At 39.1% G+C, this 26,542-nt stretch overlaps 1 protein-coding gene across 5 annotated transcripts; it reads left to right on the top strand.

The window, feature by feature from the left end:
- The first annotated feature begins 224 nt into the window (after positions 1 to 224).
- LOC139951674 (uncharacterized) lies at positions 225 to 23,103 on the top strand. Of its 5 annotated transcripts, none has more exons than XM_071950664.1 (25): positions 225 to 530; positions 1,379 to 1,439; positions 2,319 to 2,417; positions 3,161 to 3,274; positions 4,766 to 4,866; positions 5,334 to 5,426; positions 6,060 to 6,206; positions 6,972 to 7,097; positions 7,705 to 7,818; positions 9,424 to 9,546; positions 10,462 to 10,602; positions 11,441 to 11,737; positions 13,140 to 13,442; positions 13,767 to 14,081; positions 15,455 to 15,577; positions 15,981 to 16,106; positions 16,512 to 16,625; positions 17,672 to 17,788; positions 18,303 to 18,404; positions 18,921 to 19,049; positions 19,537 to 19,677; positions 20,060 to 20,100; positions 20,200 to 20,266; positions 20,574 to 20,630; positions 21,478 to 23,103. In XM_071950664.1, the coding sequence occupies exons 3-25, from the start codon at positions 2,341 to 2,343 to the stop codon at positions 21,624 to 21,626; spliced, it is 3,117 nt and encodes a 1,038-aa protein (XP_071806765.1). In that variant the 5' UTR covers positions 225 to 530; positions 1,379 to 1,439; positions 2,319 to 2,340; the 3' UTR covers positions 21,627 to 23,103. The 5 variants fall into 5 exon arrangements, with proteins under 5 accessions (XP_071806765.1, XP_071806763.1, XP_071806764.1 ...); XM_071950662.1 differs by having other exon boundaries at positions 225 to 1,007; XM_071950663.1 differs by lacking the exon at positions 1,379 to 1,439 and having other exon boundaries at positions 225 to 1,007.
- The last annotated feature ends 3,439 nt before the right edge of the window (positions 23,104 to 26,542 follow it).

Here is a 26,542-nt window from a genome sequence, read left to right as displayed (position 1 = left end):
GTCTCGAAATAAAGCATCTGAAAGCACACAACTTCGTGTGACAAGGGTGTTTTTTATTTCATTTATTATCTTGCAACTTTGGCGACCGATTGAGCTCAAATTTTCACAGGTTTATTATTTTATGCATAATGTTGAGATCCACAAATTGGGAAGACTGGTCTTTGACAATTACCAAAAGTGTCCAGTGTATTTAAAACAAATTACACATAAATTATCTTCTTAATGAACGAACTCACTTGATTGTGTTTGAACACCAGCCGCTATCTCGCCGGGTACCTCGGGACTTCGATGCCTCTACGTTGAGCGGTAACCACAGAGACCGGAGGGGCGGACTCGTTGGCGAAATCTACCCCCAGGCGCCTAGCTGAGTTGACCCACACACACACCACATCACACGGGGCTGAGACTCAAATATTAGTTAACACTTGACACTGATTAATATTCGGAACTGGACTGTTTTATTGAATAACTACTGGCATTGATTAGGGTTCCTGATTAGGTGATGAGGCTGATTGGTTGTTGATTCTGAGGTAATGGTAACTTGTTATTTGAGGCAATCTATTCAATCAAGAATCACTAGAACTTAGTAAATAAATCACATGGACATCGGGACTGAATTACACGAGGTGCAGCTACTCACCCACGGCCTGCGGCGCTTCCAATGCAACAATTCGGATCTAGCAGCTTAAACTCTCGAACAACTTGGCATACAACACAGCTTGAACGGCGCAGAACAGCAACAGAACAAAACAGGCGAGCAAAACAGGAAGAGCGAGTGGGCACGTGCGATGCGCTTATATACCCGCGCGGGGTACCCACAACGCCTGCTGATGCACGGACCGCAGCCCGCGCACCAGCGCCCCAGCAAAAGGGGAATTCCCTCTAGCACGCAACGCATAATCGCATAAAGTAGTATAGGCATACACACAAAAGCAACATAAATGGCGGCTGTCTGTCAAAATACTCTTCGAGATTGGGGGATAAAGTGCTTCTCTGAATTGTTATAGGTAAGATGCTAACAACAGCCGACATTTATAAAGGATACCCATAGAACACACTGATTCATGTGTAGTGACACATAGTTTTCAGAAAAATAGTAAGTCAAGTAGACGGAGCCCACCTTACACATACATAGTTTGATGCAAGCGATACATTGTGAGTGTGTGCACAATGCTCCCGTTTGAACATGGCGGAATCCGTTGTGTTCCAGACTTTTTGATTGGGCTCAGTTATCTCGACATAATTATATACACCCAATATGCTTCAGAAATGGTAATTTTAAAAAAGAAAACAATAAATAATAAAAATTGCAATGAACACCGTCTGTTGGTTGCTGACTCTTTTACTTCTGACATGATACATTTATTTACCTCATCAGATTGAAAAATACATCGCTGCCCAGTTCCAGCAGTTACAACAAAGCAGAAGTTTAAGCAGAAGTGAGGAGGAATGCTAGCTGAAAACATTATTGACTGCACATAATTATTAGATGAATCCAGTGTGGAAAGAGTTAAATGTACCAGAGCAGATGCCCTTCCGAATTAAAATTGTTGTTGCAACCATCATGTTTTACGTTTGGAAGAATAAACAAATAAAAAGGCCAACAAACAATCAATCATTGCTACTTTTGTTAGGTATAGCAACCTTTGCCCAACACGGTTGCCCAACGTTGGTTTGTTTAAATATCAACTGACTACATTATTGGGTAACATTTTTACCAACATAATGGTAAACAAACTTGCCCAACTATTGGTCAAAAGTTACCCAACTGCTGGGTAAAATGATTTGACCAACTTGTTTTGTCAAACTGTTTTCCCAACTATTGGGTAAACGTTATTTCCCAACCACAGTTGGTTAAGTTTTGCCCAGTTATGTAGTCAGTTGATATTTGAACCAACGTTGGGCAAAAAAGTTGGGAAAATGTTGACCAACGTGATTTGCAGTGTACTGAAAGATCCTTGTGGATTTAGAATTCCCCTATAGACCTTTACCACGGTGTGGCCATCTTGATTTTACTCAATTCCAACTCACTGTAACCAAACTGAGGCTGGACGAAATAATAGTCTGGTGCCATATTTGCGCAATGAATGTAGCATTCATTACTTGTATTGGAAACAGGGAACACGACCAAGCGTGACGAAGGTCTATGAATACCCCTTTGTTTTCCCCTTTAAGCCGGTTCATACTTCCTGCATTTCCCTTTTTGACGCATTGAAATTCGCATCGCGCAAAGCATCCGGTATGAACCGGCCTTTACTGTTGTGTTTTCGGTCCCCATAAGGTAGTGAATATAAAATCACCCACTGTTCTATTGACAGAGTGCAAACCACACTGACTGTTATGATGAATTCTCTGCGGCAAGGAGTCGTCTGTGTTTCACTGGTACTCTGCCTGTCAGTGCAGGGAGAATCGTTGGGGTAAGAGCAATTTGGAGTCGGTAACAGACCTATAAAACACTGCAGTAGTGCATGTATCATTATACCTTGCCTGCGTGAACGCAAAGAAGATAGAGATTTCATTTTTATCATTAACAGCCATCCGTAATTATCATCATATACTATCTTAACAGCTCCCTGCTATCCTAAGAAAGATGCTTGACGTAAGCGCAGAATACCCTGCTTCCGCAAGCGCCGATTCTTCGCTTACGGTAAAACAGAGCCATAAAAGTGGGCCCTTGTGTGTCTGATCAGCAGAGTGTGGGTTCGAGTCCTTGTCATGACACTTGTGTCCTTATGGGGCCTTATTAAAGTCGTTGGTCCTGTGTGTAACGCATGTAAAAGAACCCGGTTCATCGAAAAGAAAAGTGGTACGCCTCGTTGTTCCTGGCTGGATTGGCAGCACATTGCGCCAAAACACACTGTAAACCAATTACATGGTACTGTGTAAAAGGACTACAATCCCAGCCATATCTCGTTGCCCCCCCCCCCCCACCCCCCCCGTTCTTAATGTTGGTTCCGATGGCCAGTCTTTCGGTCTTTACAGTCAACATTGAGCGGGGGACGGGGGCGGGGAGACAATGTTTTGTGTCAGTGGGAAGTGGATAGGGAAGGTCTTAAATTGAAGCGCCTTGAGCGTTCCTGAGTGACAGACAGACTAATTTAATATAAGAAGCCACTAATTAAATTGAATGATATTTTTTTCTTCTGGTTCTTTATACCAGGGTGAATGAATGCAGTAAAGTTTACCATTACTTACGGACTCTGTCTATTACAAAGTACCATACCGAGTCGTATAGTTTGAAGTGCGGATGGTGGAAACGGTGCACACGAACAAGGTTGGTTTAATACTTCCGAGTCAAAGTTCAAGAAATCAATCTTGAACGCTAGAGATTTTAAGATATATTTTGTGTTGTGTCTTTTGAAAGATATACCCGAAGGTTTGCCGGAAAACCAAATTACTGGCTCAAACATTCTGATAGGCGGAACTAGGTCAGACATACTGGTGGCACATTTACCATAAACATATCTGTGGAAAAGACAGAGGTTGGCTACGGACTAACATCAGGCGCGGATTCAGGACTTTTTTAACCGGGGGGGGGGGGGGGCACAACTTTGTAGTCATACTTTGTTTTTGCTAAAAAAAAAAATCCAGTGGTGGGGTCCAGGGGCCGGTTATATGGCCCCTGGTGGGGTCCAGGGGTGAAGCACCGGTGGGGTCCAGGGGGCGAAGCCCCCTTGAGCTCTGAGCTGTTGAAGTTTTTGTGTCAAAAAATCAAGCCTCCATGTGCCCGAATAAAGAGTTCAAAAAACACCTTTTGATCAATATCAGTCGTCTAATTGTACTGACAAATTTATGTACAGTAACAGGGGACTCCTAGAAAGTTTCAATCACACACATCTCAGGAGTCTCTTGTTGACAAACAACTGAATTTACGCTGTACATCTTAGGCAAGCGTTTTTGTTATAAGATTATTAATAATAAAACTACCGCTGACGTTAAATAACATTCTGGGCGATGAAATGCCTACCCAAATATGTTATTCCATGAATATAAGTGTGCTGCTAACCTAGATCCGACCGATAACCGTATGTTGCAAGCAAGTTGTTCTAGCCAGCTAAAATTAAAGGGTAGGGGCATTACCGTAGAGTGTCATGGCCGAGTGGTTAAGAGCATCGAATTCAAGTTCTGGTGCTAATTCACCGGAGTGTGGGTTCGAATCCCGGTCGTGACACTTGTGTCCTTGAGCAAGATACTTTACTATAATTGCTTCTCTTCACCCAGGGGTATAAATGGGTACCTGCGAGGGTAGAGGTTGATATTGTGAATGAAAAGCTTTCGGAGCGCCACGGCAGCTCGGGGCTGTATACTCCCTAATGGGAGCTGAGAAAGATTAAAGGGATGTTTATTGGCCCAATGACCAGGGGACTAATGTAAAGCGCATTGATACAGTTTATTGTGAAATGCGCTATATAAGAACTTGTTATTATTATTATTATTATTACCTAATCTGATATTGCGAGCGCGAAGCATGACGCCATGGGGTCCGGGGCCCGCTCTAGGGCCCCGGATTTTTTTTATGTCGTAGATGCTCTCTGGTGCAATCTAAGGCCTTTTCAGAGACATTTCTTGGACCCTTACCATCATCTGAAATTACTTAAAAGTAATACAAATAATGCATTAAAAGTTTGTCCACAAAACATTGTTGGGGCCTTGTGATAATTCTGATACAGAAAATTTAAATGAAGAGGCATCTTTCCTCTCGCCTTTTTTGTTTTTTCCCAACTTCCCCCCCCCCGCCCCCAATTTTTCCAAAATTTTATCACAGACTAGCGTCGTATCCACAATATTACTCAGAATGGACCCCTGAGGAACGTACTGAATGTTGCGATGGATGGCGCAGAGATCGCTTTGGTCAATGTGCAATGGGTAAGTGACTATATAGGGAGATTTAATACCGGTAATGGTAAATATGTTTGTTTGATATTGCACACTTTGTAAAAGTATTTTGTGACATTGTTTTACTGAAGCTTTCTTCCACCATTATCTTCAAACCGTGTATAGTTTAAAGGAAATCTGTGGACATTCTTTTTTTGTGTCCTACAAAAAGTACCTAAAACAAAAAGTACATGTAGCTAAACACAACAAAATTATGCTTATCAAAATAAGGTTACCAACCCCAAGATCGTGTCACATGTATGTCACTGGCATCCTGCCTTTTTATTTAACAATTTTCAACGCACCTTTTTATAATTTTTGGCAAGAAAACTGATTTACTTTTTTTAAATGGGGTACCAATTTTCTCTTTGGACGATTTTACAGCTGATGATGTCTAGCTGACAACGAAAAACGTTTTTTTTTACTTTTTATTTCCGTTTCTAATTATATTGTTCTAGCCATTTGCGATCCACCGTGTATCAACGGGGATTGCGTCGCACCAGACACCTGCCAATGTCAGCCTGGATACACTGGTACAAACTGCAGCACAGGTATAATTATGATAACTTTTTTTCTTTTATTAAAAAAACAACACGAACAGCCACATCAACAACTACAACAACAAGATCCAGCATTTACACTCTGTTAGTGAGTTGGTTGAGTTCAATATGAAAATGGGAGAGTTAGTTTTGTTAAGCAATCTACGCAAAATCTGACTTGACCATCACTATATTTTTTCTGGCAATCTTGCAAGCGTGAAGAAACAAGTAAATAAGGGTGATTGCTATGTAAGCCAGAAGCACCATTAACCCCTACTCTTCCATAATAAGTGTTCTGGGTTCTTTTAAGTGCACTATACCAATCTCAGCCTAAACGAGACATGGCTAACATGTGTCATCCGAAGGACAACAAGTATGGTAAAGTATTCAAGGACACAAATGCCACGACCAGGACTCGCACTCAAACTCTGATCAGAAACACAAGTCATCGAGTCTGGTGCTCTGAACAGTTAAATTTAAACTATTATTCCATCTGACGTAGCTGTTGACGTCACTATAAAAAAAACCGTGTATGAACATTTCCTCGTAGTAGTATTGAACCCGGGTCACATTATTATTTGCGTCTCTGTTGAATCTCGTATTGCTCTGTTATTTTTCTCTTTGATTATATTTCACTCTTTAAAGACATCGACGAATGTGATCTGCAGATCAGTATAGGGGTCTTCAACTCTGTTCTCAAGTGTGACCACATGTGCATCAATTCCATCGGTAGCTATAGATGCGAATGTGAATCGGGATACACTCTGGACACTGATCGACATACGTGCAAAGGTAAGAAGGTATAATACTCACAACAGAGGACAACGGGGTCCACGCGGGAAAGGTCCACATAAAAATGCGTGCAAAACCAATGGGAGACTTTGAGACGCTAGCTGGCAGCAGACTTAACAGGTAAGTCTCCCAAAAGTCTCCCATTGGAGCTGTTGCAAACAAAAGTTGGGCGAGTATCGCAAAAAGAGGGACAGATAGGATGTCCACTGTTGCAGGCGTAAACAAGCTTGCGTCTGTGACGCGTCCGTTTCGAAAATACCCTTGAGCCCGGTTCATTACTTCCTGTGAATGTAAATGCGATACGAATGTTGACGTCACATGGCTTTTTCTCAGCAAATCAATGTTTTGCACGAGTTGATCACAGCTTAACTGATGCAAATTATTTGAGCGAATTAGCGAATTTGTGACGTCAAAACGCGTATGATATTTGCATTCGTAGGAAGTATTCACCGGGCATAGGCCTACCTGATAAAGTCTGTATTCATCATTGTGTAATCTTTGTTCTGATGTCATCTTCACAATAATTGTTTTGTTGTGTAATTTTGTAACTAATTGCTCCAGTCTGTTGTAGGGTATAGTGCACATTTAAAGCCACAAAATTGGCTTACACTTTTATCCAGCTGTTTCTTTTTCCTTCCTCTGTATTTAAATTGCTCATTGCTGTATTTAAAAACATATGTTTCCAAATTAGTGTGAATTAGAAATGAAATAAATACAACAAATACAAAATACCCAACCTTTGCACTTGTTTTCATGCTAACTTAGATACGGATGAATGCCTGGTGAGTCGCACCCATAACTGTAAGCAGAATTGTACCAACATTCCTGGAGGCTTTGAATGCAACTGTCATGGCGGTTACATCATCAACGGAGACGGTGCAACGTGTAACGGTAAAGATATATTTATATTCACTACACAAACTGCGTAATATCAATCACACTACGTTTATTTAATGTTCCAGAAATCACAGTAATTCAAAAAGAAGACAACAAGAAAAATGCTGTAATAATTATAGTCAAGATGATAATATGTCTACATTTCATAAAAGTAATGAGTAGGGTAGATGGCCTTAGCTTTCGATCCAAACCGGACCTTCTTCAGACGCATAAAACAAACACAAACAAATACAAATCTATTTATATAAAAAAGAAGGGAAAAGGATTAAGTGAAGGATCCAGAAAAGAAGTGGGAAAATTATAGCCAATCAAAGTTTCTATTTCAGAAAGAATTGGTGGCTATGGACCAATAGGAGTAAAGTGGTGAGGACAAAGGATGTTCAAATGATACAAAAGCGAACTTTAAATATTGGCAACATTTAGGTCCAGGGAGAAAGCAACCAATTTTGTTCCCCCGGCCTATGGACGGACAAACAAAATGACAAATTAACATACATTCCGAAAGAGAACTCTTTTTATGAGAAAGATGGAATTTTACTGTGTGGCACACTATGCAGACTTATTATGACCTAAGAAAATGAAACATTCTTTTTTTTTGAAGGTGTGGGAGAATGTTCTCAGGACATGGCATGTGACCACTTTTGCATCAGTACCAATGGTAGTTCTGAATGTGCCTGTGAGATGGGTTACCAGAACGACAGCAACAACTGCTTTGGTATAGTACTTTTATTTTAATTTTATTCATTAGAAATTAAACATTTGAAATAAAATCATAACTCCTTAAAGGGAGTGGACACTATTGGTAATAACTCAAAATAATGTTTTGCATAAAAGCTTACTTTGTAACGAGAAATGGGGAGATGATGATAGTATAAAACATTGTGAGAAACGGCTCCCTCTGAAGACACGTGGTTTCCGAGAAAGAAGTAATTTTCCACGAATTTGATTTCGAGACCTCGGATGTAGAACTTGAGGTCTCGAAATCAAGCATCAGAAAGCACACAACTTCGTGTGACAAGTGTGTTTTTTCTTTCATTATAGAGTTCATAGTAATTGGATCTCAACATCAAAGGTCAAAGGTAAATATCTCTGGGATCAGGGTGGGTACAGGCGTCATTCCTCCATCAGACACTGTCAGGAATCTTGGTATCATCTTGGATTCTAATCTCTCCATGGATCGCCACATCTCCGCTGTATCCCGAGCAGATTTCCTGTCACTCAGAAATATTGGAATGGTCCGCAAGCATATCAATGATCATGTTGCAGAACTTTCATCCCATGCATACATCACTTCAAAGCTTGATATGGGTAATTCTGCATTGTACAAACTGAACAAATCACAACTGAATCGACTCCAACGTCTACAAAACAATGCAGCCAGAGTAGTTACATTATCCAAAAAGAGTGTAAGCATTAGCTCTCTTCTGAAACAACTGCACTGGCTCCCAATTAAACAGAGGATCAAATACAAAATCTGCTTGCTTGTGTTTAAAGCGATGAATGGTCAATCCCCGTCTTACATATGTGATCTTGTGCAGCCATATGTTCCAACACGAGACAATCTATGCTCTGCAGACAAATTTCTCCTTGAAGAACACAGGGCACGCAACTCTTGGGGAGAGCGTTCGTTTCTAGTCGCAGCAGCTAAGATATGGAATGGTCTTCCACATTACGTCCGGGCAGCTGTCACAACTGATACATTCAAATCAGCACTCAAAACACATCTGTTCAACATCCACAAATAATCATTGCCTTTGACGAGCATAATGACTGTAACCTTTTTTGAGATATCGCGACGCAGTGCACCTGGAGCTAAGCTGACTAGGGTGCAGAGCAAGCCGCCATGAGCGCCTGCATTGGCGGATGCCGGCGCTATACAAGACTTCGATTATTATTAATATTATTATTATTATTATTATTATCTCGCAACTCTGATGACCGATTGAGCTCAAATTTCCACAGGTTTGTTATTTTATACATATTTTGAGATACACCAAGTGAGAAGACAATTACCAATAGTGTCCACCAGACATGGGGTTTTTGTCATTTACACGTCATCAAAAAGAATTCAAAAGACTTAAAACAATGGCACAGAGCGTAACCTCATTGTGAGTTTGTGATGAAACAACGGTATGTTTAGGATAATAAAATAATCAACATAAATATCCCTCGAAATTGTGTGGTTTTTATGTTACTTCGTGAACTATAACAAAGTCCGCCATTTTGTAGAACTGGATGTTTGAATTTGCTTTTATTACCACGTGTACTTTCAGGGTTTAACAAAAATTGTATTCCCGCCTTTTCTCTTCAATACCTGCAGATATAGACGAGTGTTCCTTAGGGGAACATGACTGTAGTCAGATTTGCATTAATGGTAATGGTACCTTCACATGTGACTGCTATGATGGATACGAGCTTGGCATGGACAACAAAACCTGCTTCGGTAAGATCTTTTATGTTCAACTTAAAAAATCAGAAAAGTTTGAGAAAAGAGCTTAGTATTTGTATCATGGTTTAACGTGGTGGCGTGGCCGAGTGGACTTGGCCAACGGACCCAATTAAAAGCTCTGGGCCTAATTTCATAGAGATGCTTAAAAGCACTGTACACCTTTGGTATGTCAAAGACAAGTCTTCTCACTTGGTGTATCTCAACATATGCATAAAATAACAAACCTGTGGAAATTTAAACTCAATTGGTCGTCGAAGTTGCGAGAGAATAATCAAGAAACCTTGTCGCACAAGTAAAGTTGTTTGCTCAAAGATGTTTGAACTCGAGACCTCAGCTTAAGAGAGAAATTACCTTTTTTCAAAAACTACGTTGCTCCAGAGGGACTCGTTTCTCACAATGTGTAACTATCAACAGCTTTCCATTGCTCGTTACCAAGTATACTAGCAATTATTTTGAGTAATTACCATTAGTGTTCGTTGCCTTTTAAGGGAAGGTACACGTTTGGTAATTGTCAAAGACCAGTCTTCTCACTGTACTGGGCTAAATTTGAGCTAAATTGGTCATCGAAGTTGGGAGAAAATGATGACAGAAAAAAACACCCTTGTCGGACAAATGTGTGTGCTTTCATTAAGGAATAAAATACTTCTGGCTAGAAGTCTTTTATTATTTTAGTGAGAAATTACCTCTTTCTCAAAATCTATGCTACTTCTTCAGAGGGAGCCGTATCTCACAATGTTTTATACTATCAACAGCTCTCCAATGCTTGTTGCCAAGTCAGTTTTTAAGTTAATACTTGTTTTGAGTAATAACCAAACGTGTACCTTCCCTTTAACGATGGCACGATGTTGAAGATAACACGCAGCTTAATTAGACCAGTTGTGATGTCATTGTGTTTTTTCCTACCCCCAGATATCGATGAGTGCGCGCCTTCATCAATGAACTGTGATAAGATACGAATTTGCAACGTGACGGACAAACACTCGGTCTGTTCCTACTTCAAAGGTCACATTATAAACACCAGCACCATCGAGCTTAATATAGGCACTAAAGGTAAGATTGGAGTTTCATGATGGTATCAAACATTCAAGCAGTTTCTTTTCGCAGTGGAATTAATAAGGGGCACATGAACTTGCAGTACCCAATCACAGTCGAATATCAGGAATTATGAGATCACAAATTCTACATCACTGACCATTTTTTTATACAGCTTTCACCAACGCGCGCATTGGCAAGTTTTTATTGACTTTTTGTTGACTTACCTTTTGTTATGATGGCATTACATCTAGTTAAAAAATAAACCGCTTCACTGAGTGGTTATTCTGGAAAATGCTTCCCATGTTTACCCTTATAATAGGTGTAAACACTATACTGACATTGTACAAACCTTACAAGCTTGTAAACGCCTGCAACTGTGAACCTCCTATTGTCCCTTTTTTGTTTGTACTCTTTTTTGCAACGGCTCCCATTTGTTTTGTTTTCTTCATAAACCGTGGCCCCTATTTGTAAAGTTCCCCGGTTTAAATATGTATACCTACTTTCTGTATACAAAAGGTAGCTCATACAGACCTATGGTAACCCCAAATTTAAACCTATTACCTATGGACCTAAACCAGGCTACATTACAAAAGGTTTGGGCTACATTAATTAGGTTCAAGATTGGGCTTCATTTTGGGTCGTTTTGGTTATCCCCTCTCACACACCCCATGTCCGTGTCAGTGGGACACTTTTGATAGTTATTGGCAATTAAGTAACATTTCGAAACTGAGAACATTGTTTTGAAGCTCATTAGTAAAGTGGCCTCTTGGATGGTCAAAATAATAAAAGAGAATATTTAACCATTATTTACTGTTATTACTGTTTTTTTCCTAAAATATTCTTCTCGTTCAAGACGATGTTGGAGTGCGACTCGTTGGTGGACGATACCCTTCCGAGGGCAGGGTGGAAGTCTTTTATGGTGGTCAGTGGACCACTGTGTGTGGAAGTTCATGGGACCTGAATGATGCTCACGTAGTTTGCAAGCAACTGAACTACACCAAGGCAGCTTCCTTTGTAACGTCTAGTGCAAGCTTTGGCCAGGGTATCGGTCCTATGCATTTGCACAATGTTCAGTGTGTGGGGACCGAGAGAGACATAAGAGATTGTCCTAACCGATGTGGACAAGCTGCCTGGGTTAACTGCACGTCAGGTTGGTGCTCACCAACAGGTTTCGTGTTGATTTAAACTAGTTTAACCCTTTACTCTAAATGTGTTCTAGGTTCAAGCGCAAACAATGCTGGTATAAGCGGACTAAATGACAAATAAATAATTATTGTAAAGTATCTTGCTCATCCCCAGCCGTGACACTGTGTCCTTGAGAAAGACACTTAACCATTGCTTCGTCCTTCGGATGGAACGTAAAGCCGCTGGTCCCATGTGTTGTGTAACGCATGTAAAATAACCCAGTGCACTTATCGAAAAGAGAAGGGGTTTGCCCCGGTGTTCCTGGCTGTGGCTGCTGTATGCGCCGTAGCACCTTGTAAACCCTTATAATGTGCTACATATTTGGGTTTTATAATTCATCACTGCAATAACCTATCTTTCTGAAAGTTTGTATACTCAGCGCCTCGAGTACCTTGTTTGGTAGATACGTGCGCTATATAAGACTTCGATGTTATTATGATTATAATACGGACTAAATGACAAATAAGTAATTGCTGTAAAGTATCTTGCTCAAGGACCCATATTATGTCGAGACTGGGACTCGAACCCACACCTTGCTGATCAGAAACATCAGGGTTCAGTCCGGTGCTCTTTTAAGACCGCGACTCTGTTTTATATAGCAATTGCCACTGGATCTCATCAGATTGTTAATTGTTAAATCCCATTTTCACTGACTTCTAGGTTCAATACACTTTTAGAAACATAATTTAAAGTTTGTACAAGGCAAGGTCGTTTTTCCGCTGGCTTGTTTACAGCATAGACTGGTCCGCTGTATCAATAGATTTCCCCTTTGACTTGTACACAAAGAGCCATAGTCTGTCGTGCAATTGGTTGACACACCTGACCCTACCAGTGCAAATATTAATGGGTTCGCCCCTAGAATGGTAATATGCAATCTCTAGTCTCGAACATCTGGAAAACTGTTGGATTGCTACCAGTATAATATTGCTATTGGTATATTGATATAAGACTTTCCAGTTGTGTAGAGGCAGGGTTTTATGATAAAATCCCAAATAGACACCTTAACTTTGTCATAAACGCATGGACGTTTACCACACCATTACATTTTGGATAGTTTTATATTGTATCTTTGCTGTTTGTATTTTATGCTGTCGTCTTGATATGTGCTGAAGTAAGTATTTGCTCTGAGAACTTATTTTATGTTCCACTGGCCAACCTTTTATTCGAATGCGTGATTTTTTATCTGTCCGCCATATGGGAAAATAAAAAGGGCTGGATATGAGGATGATTCAAGAACGGGCAAAATCTCCTGCCACACGAACACCGGCAAAGGCTGAGATGCAGCATGTCATTTATTATCGAGATGATTATGAAACAAAGTTTGAGAAACCATATAAAAATAATCGGTTTTGTTTTATTATAATTAGAGATTCGCCTTGTAGGTAGTCCACCTTCCTATGGTAGACTGGAGGTGTTTTACAATGGAGCGTGGGGTACTGTGTGCGACGACGGCTGGAACACATACGATGCAAGAGTTGTATGTAGGCAACTCAACTTTCCCAGCCTTTACACGTATTGGACTAGTGCAACTCCTTTTGGTCCTGGGAGTGGGCCGATACACATGACGGAACTTGGTTGCGGTGGAAGTGAGTCCAAGTTGGAGTACTGCTCACACAAGCATAACTATCGCTGCCCTCATAGCGAAGATGTGGCGGTTAAGTGCAACGCGGGTAAGTATTGTTTTACACTCTATAAAGAACGCTCCTTGAAGGTTTCAAGAATTTTAAAAGGAAACCTTGCCCGGATAAGGCGCTGTGTGCCATAACAAGCCTATAAATATAATTGTGTGATTCTCCTTGGTTTCCCAAGGCACAATATCCTTGGATTGGGCGTTTTGGGATATACCAGACCTCGTGATTTTGTTCTGCAGTAATGCACTTATTCGTCTACTAATATTTGCATCCAAATTGTAAGTATTTCATTTAAGATTAATTTTAAACCACCATAAAATATTTTTCATAATCTGTTTACATGCATCCGGTTAAACTATACAGGAACTACGGATATTCGACTTGTTGGTGGAACGTCATCATCGGGGACTGTGGAAGTTCTTTACAATAACGCATGGAGCACCGTGTGTGGGAATGGATGGGACATCAATGACGCTCACGCAGCTTGTAGGCAACTCCACTTTGAAAGGGCAGAAAGCGTATTCTCCAATGGTACGTTTGGATATGGTTCAGAACCCGGATCTTATGAATTGAGCAATTTCAGGTGTGGAGGAAGTGAGAAAAGATTACTGGATTGTTCTCGCACGACGAACACCGTCTGTCAGCATAGCCAGGATGCTGGAGTTATATGTGAAATCGGTAAGTCTAAGATTAAAATTAATTTAGTCACAATTTCAACTTTATGGAGCCTAACTTGACCACCCTGACTGATTCTATAAAACATTTCTTCCTTGCTTTTGTTTTTATTTTAAATCTAAACATCAAGGTCAAATGGGAAACTGAGTAGGTTAGGAATTAATGATTGAACGAAAACAAATTTACCAGGGCGAGTCTTGAACCTGCAGCCTAAAAAATAACATGCTGCTACTCTACCAACCGAACTATTCAGCCCCATGTTTGCGGTCTCCCAATTTTTTTCAACATCTTTGCTTGGGGTGCCAGTCAGAGGCCGTGTTATACAAGTATTAACTGCTTCGAGTGCTATGGTTAAAACTATGACTCCCGAGGTGATCCCCAGAGCGTTCTATTTTCCCGAGGCGACGCCGAGGGAAAATAAAACGCTCCGATGATCACCGAGGGGGTCATAGTTTTTAACCATTGCACGAGTAAAAGCAGTCAATATTTGTTTTATAACACCCCAAACATTTCTAAATACTGTACTATTATTATTAAGTTACAGACCTGAATGCTACAATCCACGGACGACGCGAATACAGATTGCAAACACTTTTACTTACTGTGTTGCATGTAGTGTCGTGCAATCCGAAATGGTTACAGACTATTAATTTGTCATCCTCGTACACGGAACGGACGTCTGGGTACTGCACGCCGTGTGCTAGTCTGTCGGACTAGCGCACGGCGCCGTGTGCTAGTCTTCGGACTAGCGCATGGCAAACCGACGCACTATCACACGGCCGTCGTCTAGCAAAACTAAGACATGTCATGTGACGCGCTCTAAACCAATGAGCAGGCAGAATACTTGCAAGGGGTGTTATAATAACTATTAGCTGCCGTAAAGCCAGGGATCGAACCCAAGTTTATGATATAACCTGAGAAGCGGCAGCAACGTTTAAGGAGTTGAAACTTTTTCTTCCAAATACTAAGTATTTACCCAAAAGGCAAACTGACAGGGTAAACTTTTACTTTGAGGTAAAACGTCGTTTTGCGAACACACAAATGTGGTACAGAAGAAAGAGGCATTGTATTGGCATAAGTTTGAACTGTCATATTTCTTCGACCATGTCTACTGCAGGTAAATGGTGCGCGTGTGTTGCAAACGATCTTGCTTATAAGTAGAGTTGAGTTGATTATAAACTTGCGGGTACAACCATGTATAATTATTTTGTGGGAGTGTTGGCTCTGAAAAGAGCCGGTATGGTCTCGACGTTTCCAACAGTATCTCGAACAGTCTTCAGAATCATGCTGATTATGTGACTGGGCGTCGGCTTTTCCGGCTGAGGTGTTGGACACTTAATAACAATAATTTATTATACTATTTTTTTTTTTAATAGACAAACCGCCCAACTTCAACTGTACTGAGCTGCAGGTGTGCAGCCAGACAGGCCGAAAACTGATCTGTGCCTGCGTGGAAGATGAAGAACATGAGCTGACCAATATGACCGGTTCTACAGAAGGTAATAAATTAAAGACAAAATCACAAAATTAATATCTTGCCCAGAATTGAAATGCTTTGTTCATTCTAAACTCTCACCGACTGTATTTGTAAATAAAAGTAAAAGTAAAAGTAAGCTTAAGACCTACACTGCAAAAACTCCAGAGTTATTTCTTTATGTTGTAGTGGGAACCTTTTAGTGTTTTCAACTGCTAAAAAGATACCAGAAAGTCTCCATTGAACACCTACGCTTTTGCAGAGTACATACGGCGTCAAAGCTTCGAAAATCTCAATCTCAATTTCCCACATTGAAGTAATTTTTTGTTAAATTCTGGTAAGATGTTTTTTTATTATACTTTTTTTAATGAAACTTTTTCTTTGTTTTAACAATGTCTAATCATTATTGTATCACGTTTTCCTCTAAGGCCCTTGTAGAAACGACGACCCTACGAATCCGACTAAGATCCACCTGTGTCGAAACCGTACCGGAGAATTTAGCTGTGGGTGCGTGGAAGGGTTTCAGCTAAACATCGAAAACATATTTTGTCAAAGTGAGTTGCGTACATCTACTATAGTCTTTAGCTCGAACTTTCAAAGGATATAGAACAAGAGAGAGTAAAACACTTTTTTCCCCTTTTTCTTTGTTCCATTATGATTTGATTGACTTCCAACTTAAGGAGCTTTTCTTTAGTACATAAAAATGTTGGCGTCTGAAACAGTTAGGAGCGCCTGGGTGCGCTAGAAGGCGAAAGATCGACTGTTGCAGTCGATCGGAACGACTCTGGAGCGCCTTGGTTTCAGATGTCGATCTTGTCATTAGCCGAACCTAATGTAGATAGGTTATAAAGTTCGCCTGTCTGAAAACCAAAATTTATTTTGGTCGACCGATAGAGTCGCTCCTAATCTATTTGTCTGAAACGGGTGTACGATTGTCCATTTTTATTTTATATTTACAGGTGAAACCACGCATGACTGTAATACTATGCAGTCATGTAGGAACACTAAGGGTGGATATGACTGCCCCTGTATAGAGGGGTACACAAGAAATGACGAGACTGGAGAATGTGATGGTAAGAGTGAAGAGGCGTGGTTTGGCTTTTTTTTTTTTGGGGGGGGAGGGATGGGGGTGGTACCAAGATGAACTTATGCGCTAAGAGGTAGCCTTTGATGTGAGTTCAAGAGTAACAATAATGCTCAGCATGCAACGTCGTTAGTTTAATTATCCCGAGTAAAAAACTTAAAGACGCAAGTTTAAATGTCCTCTAAAAAAACCTGTTTATCATCAATGGTTTGGTACTGTGGTTACCAAAGATACGTAAGGATTAAATTGAAATAGCTTTTTAATAGAGGAATGCCTTGGAAATCATGGGAATTCCCACTGGAGATCATTTTTTGAAATGTTGTGAATTTTATCAACACTGAAGTGCCTAAGATCCATTGAAATAAAGTATGACCCCTAAACATTTGAATGAGTCTCTCTGAAAGCTCTACGAGGAACGTATGAACTCAAGTTGGACTCCAAATTGAATTCCAATGGAAGCAATTGAATTCCTAAATCAGACAATTGTAAATCCACTAAGACTTTAAACCATACTTCTACATTGTATTGCAACGTGGAACTTTTGGGACGCTAGGTGGCAGTAGACTTACTCTTATAATGTAAAAGAGTGAAACCACTCGTTTTGTCCACAATACCACTCTTGCAATGGCGTACAACTCTTTTTGGAGTGAATGACTGGTACTTTCAACTCAATTTTGAATAAAGTTTTTACTCTCAAAAGAGCGAACATGACACCAAGACAAGAGAGTGAAATGATAGTGAAATGTTCACTCTTTTACATTAAGAGAGTACCATGGCAAGTCCATTACTGTTCTCAGTATATGTGCGCATGCTCAAAACTACATAAACAATGGAAGTTTTACATAAGTCTGCTGCCATTTAGCATCCTACTTCTCCCATTTCCCAATATGCAAAGAAGATCATATAGCCTGAACATGACGTCACACTTCGAGGCTCGTGAATTACACCAGAGAGTAGCCTCAAGCTTAGGTCAATCCTCGTCCATAATCACATTGGCACAAAAGATCCATTAGTTTTTACCCGTCATAATTTCAGATATTGACGAGTGTTCAACCGACTATATGAACTGCCCGGAAGCCCAAATCTGTAACACCTTCAACAAAACTATCTTTTGTGACTGTCTGGAGGGTAACGCAACTGACTGTGATCTGGGTAAGATAATTCCATCAAATATTAAGATAATCAAAGTTATCATTGTTGATATTAGATATCCCAGTCGAAGTATTAGTGAACGTACAAAGATGACCAGAGAAGAAGCATATAACGGTTCTCATAAAGTAGTGTTTCGTGTCTCAAAGCACTGTTTAAGATGCTTTTAAGACATGACAGGTAATAATAATATGCGAACTTTATGATTATGAGACCCATTTAAATAGTGGTTTTAGATGGTTATGCGGAGCAACCTGCAGACAACCATTGCACAAGAAATCACTGCGTCAAATCCTCTTCCGAACGACAATTGCTATTGGGTCTTTGCCTTACACAACACACGGCACCAGCAGATTTACGTCCCAGAAACGATCAGAAACATCTGAACTTTGTTCTGGTCACGGTTTTGACCGGTCGGCCTTCTAGCACGATCTTGAAAACATCTGTCTTGATAGATCACCCTCCAAAGATTAAAAATGTAGCATAATGGTAAACTGTTGCTTGTGACGTCATACAGACAACTGTACCAATATCTGTGCTGGAGTGGAGGTGTGCACCAATGGCGCCTGTTCCTGTTACCAAGGATATTTCCTCAACACCGAAAACATGCCTTGCGAAGGTAAATATGATATGTTAAAACCTGAACCATGTATTTCCAAAACTTCCCACAATCATCGATTTACTCTACAGCAACATCTGTAGTTTCTGAACAAACTTACTTTTCTTGTTTTTGAGAGCTGATAAGCGTGGTTTGAAAGTGGGTTTAATAATATATTATCAGCTAAAGGTAAAACCAAAGGTGACGTTCATATTTCTTATGGATGCAATATATACCAATGTCATTAGTCGCCATCGCTGAGGGTCAACCAATGGAAACGTGCGTATCTCATTGTCTTCCTTGACCTCAGTGAGGGCGCACTTTGGGCATGTGACGTCATACCATGTGGGTATAATATAGATGGATTGCACATGACGTCATTGACCACTATCTTTGAAGTAGAACAATGAACAAATTTGTAATGATTGTCTCTCACATGTGCACATTTCATCAAAGATTTAGGCCAATGGAAAGGTCTAAAAATGCAATTATATATGTTTTTGTTAATATTTTTCTTTCTTTTTCATCTACGATCAGGCGGTGGCTGTGGTGAGATGATCCATGACTGTACTGACATGGAGACTTGTAACAACACGATTGGAGGCTACGAGTGCCCATGCATGAATGGCTTCCTCAGAGGTCAAGGGGTCAACGCAACATGTGACGGTAAGTTGAACATCGGCTCAGACTATTTAAAATACCAGTAAAACAATAATAACAGACAACCCTCGATGTCAATGAAGAAGGTCTCCACATGTAAAGAAAGTTATTAGGATTGAGGATGCCTAAGGTGACTCCGTCGATGACTCAAAAGATGCGCGCGCCACATACTCTCAGGCAGATGTCACATGTTATAGTTATTAGAGGATGGGTTTGACCATGGAGACGTCTTTCTTGTTCCTTCTCCTTTCTCAGCTGTCGCTTAGCGGTTGCCTGAGCAAGACGATTTGTTTCAAGCTAAGCAGTTATCTGTGCAACAGTTGCCTCCATGAGGCTCGATCTCCTGCCAGTCTCTGGCTTGTTGAATGGATGGGAATGAATTGCAGCGTTAAACTTTAAGGGAGCACATGACTTTCACACTTTTGCCTTTCCTTGAACATTTTCTCTGCCTTTGATGGCTATAAATTTATATCTAAATTGAACTAATCTGCAGATATTGATGAATGCATGGAGGAAACCGATGGTTGCGATCATCTCTGTATGAACACTGTAGGTGGATATTCTTGCGCCTGTGTGGCGGGTTTCACATTACTAGAGGACCGTCATACTTGCGTCATGCCAATGTCCCTACAAGGTAAATATAATGTGTATCTCTATTTAGATAGTTCACATGTCGTCGGTTAAATTATGTGCAATATTTAATTATATTAAACGGACCAACAAGTGCACCATTTCGGATCCTATTCTGTTATTTTAAAGCGCATCCATAGAGTCATCAAATGACTGTTTTGTGTTATGCGCTCAAAAAAACACTAAAAAAACAACGTTTATGTATTGTTATTATTTATACTTGTTATTGTCTACTATATATTTGTGCGAAAGTATTATCAATTTATTGATCGTTCTTTATCAGTGTAAATCACCCTCTTGTTTCCTGCCACTTCGTATGAAGTTGAGTATAAGAGTGGTCAAACAAAGTTTTAAAAGTTATGCAATCTCGTTTTGCTGTTTAACAGAAGCATATATGGCGGTCAAAGAGGGCGGCACTACCAAAAGGGTATGTAGCATGATTTGATCTGACAATCTCTATCCCTTGTATTATGTATTACATTATTCATTAATTCGTCAATTTTGTTCTTCTTTTATTGGTGAGAAGAGTTCAATTGGTGGATGGTTCTTCCCACTTGGTATGATCGTGGCATGTGCTCTCGTTGCTGCTGTAGGTGAGTATACAAAAACAGTTTATACAACCATTAGTTAAATTCCAGACGAGCTGAGTGTACTGCTCGAAAAGTCAAGACTGACAACGGCCTTTCTTCAGAGCCATATTACACTTATTCCATAAGAGATTTTACACAAAGACTGAAGGCCTACCGACAAGTTTAATATTAACAATTATTAATTCAGACGTTTTGAATTAGGCCCTACGTCTCACTTCAAATATTTATTTTTAAAGTTTGTGCACAAAATCCTCCCCAGCCTTACTGCACATTCACAACTAATTTTTTTGTTTTAATCTTGTCATTTTAGTGATTGGTAGAAAGAAGTCTGAGAGGTTCCGTGATGGCACAGACAGAATGATGTCGGGTGAGTGAAACAAAAACAAATTGAAAGGCATACGACCGCCACTTTTGGTTGGCACTTTCACTTTAGTTAAGGAGGTTTAATGTCGTCACGTAACATTAAGAGTAAACGCCAATTACTAAAAAAAGAATAGCAGCTTTTTGCGTCATAACCCGCCCAAAAGACGCCCAAAGCGCATGTATTATACTAACTCTATATCAAGCTGGAAATCTAGCTTTAAAAATGGCGCTTAAGAAATTACAAATAAGTGTAAGGAAAATTTCGACAAGTGAAGTCTTAGGCCTACTACTAAAGGCAGTGATAGGCAATAACTATTGACGATTTTAATGTTATAACAGTGTATTGGTTTGAATTGTTCCCTTTCAATCACACTTCAGTCGATTGATTGCAAGTGGATTGTTAAAGGCACTGGACACTATTGGTAATTGTCAAAGACCAGTCTCCTCACTTATTGTATTTCAACATAGGCATAAAAAAACAAACCTGTGAAAATTTGAGCTCGATTGGTCGTCGGAGTTGCGAGATAACTATGAAAGAAGAAAAAAAACCTTACCACACAATGTTGTGTGCTTTTAGATGCTTGATTTCGAGACCTCAAATTCTAAACTTGAGGTCTCGAAATCAAATTCGTGGAAAATTACTTCTTTCTCGAAACTATGTCACTTCAGAGGGAGCTGTTTCTCACAATGTTTTCGTTACCAAGTGAGGTTTTATGCCGATAATTATTTTGAGTAATTACCAATAGTGTCCACTGCCTTTAATCAACGTTTAATTAAATGAATAAATAAAATATAAAATAAGCCATTTTTTTTAATTAAAAAAGTGTGTTTCTTTTGTTTGTTGATTGCAGCCGCGGAGTCACTGAGAGAGCGTATAGCTGGGTCCGCCGCCCGGTCCGGAGCACAATCCGACCGTAGTTCCGGCCGCCACGGCAGTCAGCTCTCCCCCGTAAAACCACGCTCTGACACGGCAGACGGCATGGGAGACACGTCCATCTAAACGAGCTTCAATTCGCCTTCCTGGTTCGACGTTCGCCCAGGAGGAGACGATTGGATATCACCCTCGACTGACCACAATTCTTCCCGACCATGGCTTAATTTTATATAATTTGTTTAAGTTTACACCGGGGATACCGAATATTTGTTTTTGGTTTCATATGCCTATGACCACAGGACTCGGGGTAGGGGAAAGTACTGAGTAAACAGTGCTAACAGTAACACACATCGTTGATTTTTTTTTTATATTTATAGCTTTACGATTGATATCGGTGCAAAGTTAACTGGTTACTAAAATATTGTATGCAGATCATGTGTATTTATAGGCATACACTTTAATACTTCTGTTGGCCTACATTTCGTTAAGGAAATTAAAGAAAGTCACTCACAAGAAGGTTTCATCATTTCACTTTATATTTATAACCCAGATTATACTTGCAGCAGGTTAAAGATATTGTCAGCAAATAGTCAGAGGATTTTGTAAAAAACAAATGTAGTTAAATCATGTCTACTACAGAGGCATTGCTAAAAAAAAAAACCTGGGAGGGTCCGAACTCCGAATGTGAGGATATAAGTTGAAATTATGGCATTTCACATTTTGGTAAACTTTGGGGCTTAGATTTTCTAGAGGTTTTCGGAACATTATCCTCAGCACAACAAGAAACAACACAAAAACAAAATCAACGGTAAGAAACACAGCTGTTGGCAACATTTGTTATTTGCATAAAAAAAAAGTATTTACAAGCACAGAAACAATAACATGTTTTTTGTATATAATCTGGAATAATATAAACAATAACATGTTTTTTGTATATAATCTGGAATAATATAAATTTAAGTACACAGAAATATTTCAACTTGAATAAATAATGGTATGAATGAATGCTTAAAAGTGTATTAGATAATGTTCATAACAATGACATGAAGGTGGGATATTATTGAATGCTGAACTTAAATGTACAATTTTATTGGGTGGGCTGCACTACCAGGTACTCCAACACAACTAATCCAACACAACTTGTCAACTGTAACTTCACGACTTCCAACTGAATTATAGCACGCCAGCAATAACTTGACACGGAGGTTTTTGTAATTTTATTTAAAGGCAGTCGACAATGAGTAATCTTACTGAGCAAAAACAATGTTAACATTGTCGACTGTGGATGGACATCCTCAAAAAAAAAATATGAGTCGCTTTACACGTTTTGAATTCGAAAACCCCAAACTTTACATAATGTGGAATAGCTGATTTATGGTTCACACCACGGCTGTTTAAGGTTGAAACCACGGCTGTTTATGGTTAACACTGCGGCTGTTTTATGGAACAGCTAAAAGCACAATTTTCTTGCCTTGTCTGCGCAGAAACTCTGCGACAACATATTTACAATTATTTAACATATTAACATTAATAACAAAGATAAATTGTAGATATTTACATTAATTTTTGCAAGCAGCAGTTAATTAAACCTATCTGAAAGAAAGTGTGTTGTGTTAAATGTCCTCTTCCAAAAAAAGTCACAAAAACTTGTCTTCTTAGAGTGTATCAAAAAGCGTTTTATACAACAATTTTTCTTTTTTTCCCACTAAATAATCAATCCATTTTCGGACGGAATGTGTTAAAATATTTCACAACTTTTATCACATAGACTTAAACAACAGACATGTCATATTATGTCCACACCTTTTATTCCAGTGTACAAGTTGTGTAGTGTTCTCTACATTCAAGTTGATGGTTTAGTTTTCTTATTGTATTTACATAAGTTTACATATTTATCGCCTTTTTTCTATCCAATCCGTGTCAGAATGTGTTTGTTTCGTTTTCCTAAGGAAAACTGTCCCTGCAGCATTTACAAATGAACAAATTCAACTTTAACGACAGATCAAAATCGTTTTCAAGGCACCGGACACCTCTGGTAACTGCCAAAGTCCAGTTTTCCAAACATATATATGCATGGAATACAAATCTGTGAAGATTTTGACTTAATTGGTCATCGAGGTTGCAAGAGAATAATGAAAACAACAAATCTTGTTGCAAGAACTTGTGTGCTTCCAGATGCCTAAAAGTTGCTTCAGGCCTGAAGTCTTTGATGAAATTCAAATATTTGAGTGATAAATTACCTCTTTCTAAAAAATTACTTTACTTCAAAGTGAGCCAATTCTCACAATTTATTTTTACTATCAACATTTCTGCATTGCTTTTTACCAAGTATTGTGCTAACAATTATTTTTGAGTATTTACCAACAGTGTCCAGTGCCTTTAATCATCATATCAGTAAGCATACCATTCTATCTAATGGGCTCATGATACTTTCCTAACAGGTTTTCTCTATTTTGAGGGCTGGAGGAGAGGCTATTTGATGTGGAAAATAGCGCCCTCAGTTTGCCAAAGCTGGAGAACTGTGTTCAAACCCAATTAGGGGAAAATCGTCACTGCCGTCAAGGGGTCATTATAATAGATAAGCCGTTTTTGACTCTCGGCTGAAAAAGCCGCGCGGAGAGGTGCATTTTTGACTTGAACTAATTATTACCAAATGCAAATTTTAAGCGTAAAATGGTTATAAATCGGTATCTACGATGTCTGTTTGGCCAAACAGGGTAATAGTTAAAGTCACCTGGAAGTAGTATTTTGTCAAGATAAAGGTTTTGTCACTAATATATGTGTTTTGATGAGTAGAGTATGAAAAAACAGTTAACTAAGGTTCTAAAAATTTAGTTTCCATTGTATTTACAAATTTAAAAGTAGGCCCGACCCGAGAGGGCGCTGTTCGTGACGTCAATCGAGGCGCGATATTTGAAGCACGGCGGCTCGAAGTATTTGCTGCACAGCGCTGGAAAAGACGTCGGACCGGACCACTTTGCAAACTGACCCCATTTTTAGTTGTTTTGCTGCCTCAAGCAGCAATACATCAGCAGCAATACACGTGGTTGACATTGCCGGAAAAATGCAAGAAACAAACCTTTTTTCGAAACGTACAAACTCACGACTGGCAAAGTCTGCCTCGATTGACGTCACAAAAGGGGTAGGTTGAGTCACCTTTCCAAACAACTTTTTTTATTTTTTAAACATATAAATCGTTACAAACAATTACTCAACAAATTATGTTATTGTTCATTAACATGTTTAAAGAAAGAAAACAATTATATTTCCAGGTGACTTTACAATATTGAGATTTTTCTTTAGCCGCTGTTTAAACAGAAATGTTGTTATAAGAGGACAGATAAGACAAAGAAACACAGAGCAGAAATGAGATTGGGACTTCAGAACGTACTCTTTATAAGCAGAACCTCTTTATATAAGATATATAAGTGCTCTTTACAGGGAGATTTGCTCAAGCAAAATGATGAGTAAAGATCGAACACTATTTCTGCCCTAGCGTGGAATTCAACCCATACCTAATTTCTCTCTGGTAGATGAATGATACAACGTATGGAGTCTGAGTGTCCAACATTGGTCTGTACAAGCTTGCAGGTGTCAGTATCATAAACTCTAAAAGAAAAACAAATCACATTATTACAAGTTATTGAATCAAGTTTTATTAAATGTCCACTATCAATATCTACCATGCTAGGCCTACTTTATGTTCAGCGCCATGTATCCTTTGGCAATTGGGCACTTTATAATATACATTTATTTCATGTTTTTCTTAAAACCTCCAAAAATGAAGAATATAAAAAAATTGAAGTACATCAAAATGTACAATTAAAGGTACATAAACACGTGACAAATTGTAGGCACTCTTTATCGAGTAGAATTGACCTGCAAGAATTGACCTACATAATACGTACCCTGAGTACCTTGTTGGAAGATACGTGCGCTGTACATGACTTCCATATTGTTTTTATTAGGACGTATTTTTTTATGGACTTTTCAAGCTTCTAAATCATAACTTATCAGATTTTTCAAAAGCGCAAAATCGGAAAGTAGACTTAAAGGCAGTGGACACTATTGGTAGTACTCAAAATAATTATTGGCATACAACATAACTTGGTAATAAGTAATGGGGAAAGGTTGATAGTATAAAACATTGCGAGAAACGGCTCCCTCTGAAGTAACGTAGTTTTCGAGAAAGAAGTAATTTTCCACGAATTTGATTTCGAGACCTCAGATTTAGAATTTGAGCTCTCGAAATCAAGCATCTGAAAGCACACACCTTTGTGTGACAAGGGTGTTTTTCTGTCATCAATATCTCGCAACTTCGACGACCAATATTGAGCTCAAATTTTCACAGGTTTATATTTTATACATATGTTGAGAAACACCAACTGTGAAGACTTGTCTTTGACAATTACCAATAGTGTCCACCGACTTTAAGTAGGAAGGGTGTCATGCCTGAAATAACAATAAATATATCTACTTTGACTGTTTGAATTATTTACCACCAAAGGAAGAGACAACTGAGCAGATCATATTAATTTTACTACACTTAATTTTATGGGTGAAAAAATTACAAATCTGTCTGAAAGAAAATAGACAATTTAATATGTAAATAATATCAATGCACAACAGTTATGAAGAAAATACACAGAAGATAAAAGCAACACAAAGAAAGTCTAAAATTACACATTGTGTTTAATGAACATAAAATGAGCACCACTTTAACAAAACAAACAAGAAAAAACAATGTAAAAAGTACAATGATTCCAAAAACCAAAAGTAATATACATTGCCTTTAAAGGCACTGGACACTATTGGTTGTCAAAGACCAGTATTCTCCAAACATACGCATACAAAACAAACCCGTGGAAATTTGGGCTCAATTGGTCATCGAAATTGAAGAGATAATGAAAGAAGCAACACCCTTGCTGCATTATTTTGTGTGGTTTCAGATGTGTGATAAAAGGATTCAGCAGAGGGAGCCGTTTCTCACAATGTTTTATACTATCAACAGCTCTCCATTACTCGTTACCAAGTAGGTTTTT

Source organism: Asterias amurensis, chromosome 19 (assembly GCF_032118995.1).
Source record: "Asterias amurensis chromosome 19, ASM3211899v1".
NCBI classification, from domain to species: domain Eukaryota; kingdom Metazoa; phylum Echinodermata; class Asteroidea; order Forcipulatida; family Asteriidae; genus Asterias; species Asterias amurensis.
Note: the sequence above shows the minus strand (reverse complement) of the source record. Positions and strands in the feature narration are given on the sequence as shown.